This window comes from Temnothorax curvispinosus, unplaced genomic scaffold (assembly GCF_003070985.1).
Source record: "Temnothorax curvispinosus isolate PA1 unplaced genomic scaffold, ASM307098v1 QBEX01007692.1, whole genome shotgun sequence".
NCBI lineage: Eukaryota > Metazoa > Arthropoda > Insecta > Hymenoptera > Formicidae > Temnothorax > Temnothorax curvispinosus.
Window position 1 is genome coordinate 1,356 of NW_020217472.1, and position 4,299 is coordinate 5,654.

General features: G+C 35.1%; 2 protein-coding genes across 2 annotated transcripts; both read left to right on the forward strand.

The window, feature by feature from the left end:
* Window positions 1–437: 437 nt before the first annotated feature.
* On the forward strand, window positions 438–3,413 carry LOC112457259. Its single transcript, XM_025020183.1, has 4 exons — window positions 438–856; window positions 1,139–1,581; window positions 1,753–2,082; window positions 2,260–3,413. Exons 1-4 carry the CDS (start codon window positions 438–440, stop codon window positions 3,411–3,413), a joined length of 2,346 nt encoding a protein of 781 aa, XP_024875951.1.
* An 18-nt stretch (window positions 3,414–3,431) lies between these two features.
* On the forward strand, window positions 3,432–4,236 carry LOC112457260 (ATP-dependent DNA helicase RRM3-like; the record flags this gene model as incomplete). The annotated part of the gene is made up of 1 exon (XM_025020184.1): window positions 3,432–4,236. A coding segment is annotated over exon 1 (805 nt), but the record flags the coding sequence as incomplete, so codon positions are not given.
* Between the last annotated feature and the right edge of the window lie 63 nt (window positions 4,237–4,299).

The following is a 4,299-nucleotide window of genomic DNA, read 5'->3' on the forward strand; positions in this document are numbered from 1 at the left end:
AAACGGCTACTGTGCGCCGAGACAGAGCTGCTGTGCGCCTGTAAAAACCGGCTGTTATTCGCAGATACAGAGCTGCTGTGCGCCTGTATAAAAAAAGTTGCTGTGCGCCTGTAAAAAAACGACTACTATCCGCCGATACAGAGCTGCTGTGCGCCTATATAAAGAATCAATAAAACAGAAAAAGCAAGAGAAAGAAAAGATCTATTAAGAAAATCGATATATTAATGCAAATAAGTAGTTTGCGCTCAGAATATATTTGAAAACTAATATAGATTTGAAAAATAATTGTATTTATTTACGTATATTGTTATTTATTTACGTATTGTTATATAACATTTCGTATAAATACCTACGGTACGACGTAAATAATTATGCCTCAAAAAAGAAAATACGGAAATTTGAATAAAGTGAGTCGCGAAAATAAACGCTTAGGACAAATGCGCAAAAATGAAAGTTCGGAGGAAAGGTCTCAACGACTCGAAGCTAATGCTCAAAGAAATTCTCAGCATAAGGCGAATGAAAATAATGACGCAAAGACTAAACGACTCGAAGCTGATGCTCAGAGACATACTCAGCAAAGGGTCAATGAAAATAATGACGCAAGGACTCAACGACTCGAAGCTGATGCTCAGAGACATGCTCAGCAGAGGGTCAATGAAAATAATGACGCAAAGACTCAACGACTCAAAGCTGATGCTCAGAGACATGCTCAGCAAAGGGTCAATGAAAATAATGACGCAAGGACTCAACGACTCGAAGCTGATGCTCAGAGACATGCTCAGCAGAAAGTCAATGAAAATGATGACGCAATGAATAAACGACTCAAAGTTGATGCCCAGAGACATGCTCAGGGAAGGCACCAAGCTAGACAATTAAATCATCACATTGCGCTAATTTCAAAAGAACATGAAATAAATGTGCCAGTTCATACACTTGGCCAAATGAATGTAGAATGTCAATTTTGCAAATCGTTAAACTTTGCATGTGAAAAATCTAAAGATGGAAAATTTACATATTGTTGCCAAAAGGGAAAGCTTAAATTAAAACCAATAAATTGTCCTAATTTTCTTAAAAAATTATATATGGGAAATGATTCTGTATCAAAAAATTTTCTTGATAATATTCGTTCATATAATAGCGCTTTAGCTATGGCTTCCATGGGTGCCCCGGGCAATAGAAATCCATTGGATGTTGTGAACAATGCTCCTTATTGCTTGAAGATTCATGGGCAATATCATCATTTGACCACAACGGCAATGCGCCCAGCGGATGGGCAAGCTCCGCGTTTTGCGCAGCTTTATTTTTTAGATACAGAAGAAGCTATTAATCATAGAATGAATAATAAAGCTAATCAAAAGTGTGATCCAGTCTTAATGAAAGATTTGTCCTGCTTTATGATCCAAAGCAATGAATTTGCAAAAACTTTTAAGATGATGCGTCAAGTTGAACAAGATCTTAATCCGAGAGGCAATAAAGCCATAAATTTAATGTTGTCCTTTCGAAATGATCCTCAACACGATCAAAGAAGATACAATGCTCCACGAGCTAATGAAATAGCTGTGGTTTTTCAAAATGTTGATGGTGAGCCTCCATTTGAGAGAGATATTCGAATTTATAACAAAAATTCGAACGATGTTCAACAAATATCAATTCTAGACAAAAGATGTGATCCAATGTGTTATCCGTTGTTATATCCATATGGTAACGATGGATGGCATTCACAACTTAAATCATATAATCCTAAATATCCAGGATTTAAAGTAACTCAAATGGATTATTATGCTCACCTGTTGGCACCAAGAGTTGAATTTAGTCAATTTAAAAAGGCAGGAAAATTAAGATGTCAGTTTATACTTGATGCTTATATGAAAACTGAAGCAAATAGGCTTAATTATATTAAATTAAATCAACCTCAATTAAGAGCAGAACTTTATTCGGGATTAATGGATCACCTAGATAATCAAGCACAAAATGAAGGAATTAAAGCTGGTATACCTGTAATATTACCATCTTCATTTATGGGCAGTCCAAGAAATATGCAAGAAAGATATCAAGATGCCATGTCTCTGGTTAGAAAGTTTGGTAAACCTGATATTTTTCTTACGATGACTTGCAATCCTCAATGCCCCGAAATTAAAGATAATCTTGATGGATGTTTAATTGAATTTCGACCTGATTTGGTCGCTAAAACATTTAATTTGGATGTCAAAGAAGTTTTAAAAGATTTAACCCAAAATAATATTTTTGGAAATATTGTAGCTTATGCAGGTGTGATTGAATTTCAAAAAAGAGGACTTCCACATTTGCATTTACTTGCAATGTTGAGTGATGAAGATAAGCCCAGACTTCAAGAAATCATTGACATGATGGTATGGGCTGAAATTCCTGACAAAGAAAGATATCCAGAACTTAATGTAAAAGTTTTGAGGCACATGATTCATAGTCCTTGTGGAGATCACTCTCAGAGATATCCTTGCACTGGGGATGATGGAAAATGTTCAAAAGGTTTTCCAAAAGAGTTTCGTGAAGAAACTAATGCTAATGTAAATGGATATCCTATGTATCAACGAAGGAATTTTAAGAAAAAATACATCGTCAGAGGAAAAGAAATTGATAATCGATGGGTAGTACCATATTCACCATATTTAATTATGAAATATGATCGACATATCAATTTGGAAATATGTTCATCAGTGAAGAGCGTAAAATACTTATATAAATATATTCATAAAGGATTTGATTGTGCTGCAATTGAAGTACAAGCACAAGATGGCACAAGGTTAATTAAAATAGATGAAGTTAATTCATACCTGGATGCAAGATATGTTAGTGCTCCAGAAGCAATGTGGAGACTGAACGGATATGATCTGTTCATGAAGTCTCACACAGTAATAAGACTGGCAGTTCATTTGCCTAATCGCCAAATGGTTTATTTCCGAGCGGGAAATAAAGAACAAGCTGCTCAAAGAGAGCTAACTCGAGATACCACGTTGACTGCATGGTTTAAATTAAATCAATCTGATGAAAATGCGGTGCATTTTCTTTACACAGATATTCCTTATCATTATATCTATGATAAAAAAGAAACTAAGTGGAAGCTACGCAAAAAGGGTGGTGATAAAATAATTTCAAGACTTTATACAGTAAGTATAAAAGATATTGAGAGATTTTATCTCCGTCTTCTTCTACTTCATGTAGTTGGAGCTAAATGTTTTGAAGATTTGAGAACTGTAAATGGAGTTCTTTATAAAACGTTTAAAGATGCAGCAATTGCAAAAAATTTGGTAGAAGCTGATGATCTTTGGGAAAAAACGCTGGAAGAAGCAACAGATTCCAAAATGCCCGTACAACTTCGAGAGCTATTTGCCTACATTTGCATCTATGGAACTCCAACAGATGTACTACCTCTTTGAAATAAATATAAAGATCACATGATTGAGGACTTTGTACACAACAATGTTGTCAATCCTGAAAATATGGCTTTAAACCATATACAAGAAATTCTGAAAAATAATGGAAGTAGCTGTGAGAACTTCCAATTGCCAAATCCAATTCCAGTGAATATTTACGTCACAGAATATAATGTAGATGAAGAAAGAAGACGTGGTGACTATTTATTATCAACATTAAATGTTGAACAAAGATACGTGTACGATATAGTTATGCGAGCGATTGACAATGAGAATGAACCTCAGCGGTTATTTTATATTGACGGGTTTGCAGGAAGTGGAAAAACCTATCTATTTAACACATTTCTGAGTGTTATTCGAGGAAAAAACGAAATGGTTATTCCATGTGCTTCAACTGGCATTGCAGCCACACTTCTAAAAGGAGGAAAAACTTATCATTCCCTGTTCAAACTTTCAATACCAATTGATGATGGAGCTAAATCTAATATAAGAGGAAACTCTCAAGCTGCACGAGAACTGATCTCTGCTAAACTCATTATATGGGATGAGGTGAGCATGACGGTTGGGCATGCCTTAACAGCAGTTGATAAACTCTTCAAGGATCTAATGAAGAATCCTAGACCATTTGGAGGAAAAGTTATTTTATTTGCAGGAGATTTCAGACAAAATCTTTCAGTAGTACCTCATGCACATAAAGCAGCCATAATTGAGTCAACTGTCAAATACAATCCTATATGGAGAAATGTAACTCAGGTTAAATTACAGCAAAATATGAGAACTGCGGATGAAAAGGAATTTGCAAATTGGCTAATGCAATTAGGAGATGGTAAATTGTCAAGTACAGATGGATTACATCTTGATACAATTGAAATCCCCCAGGATTTTATAT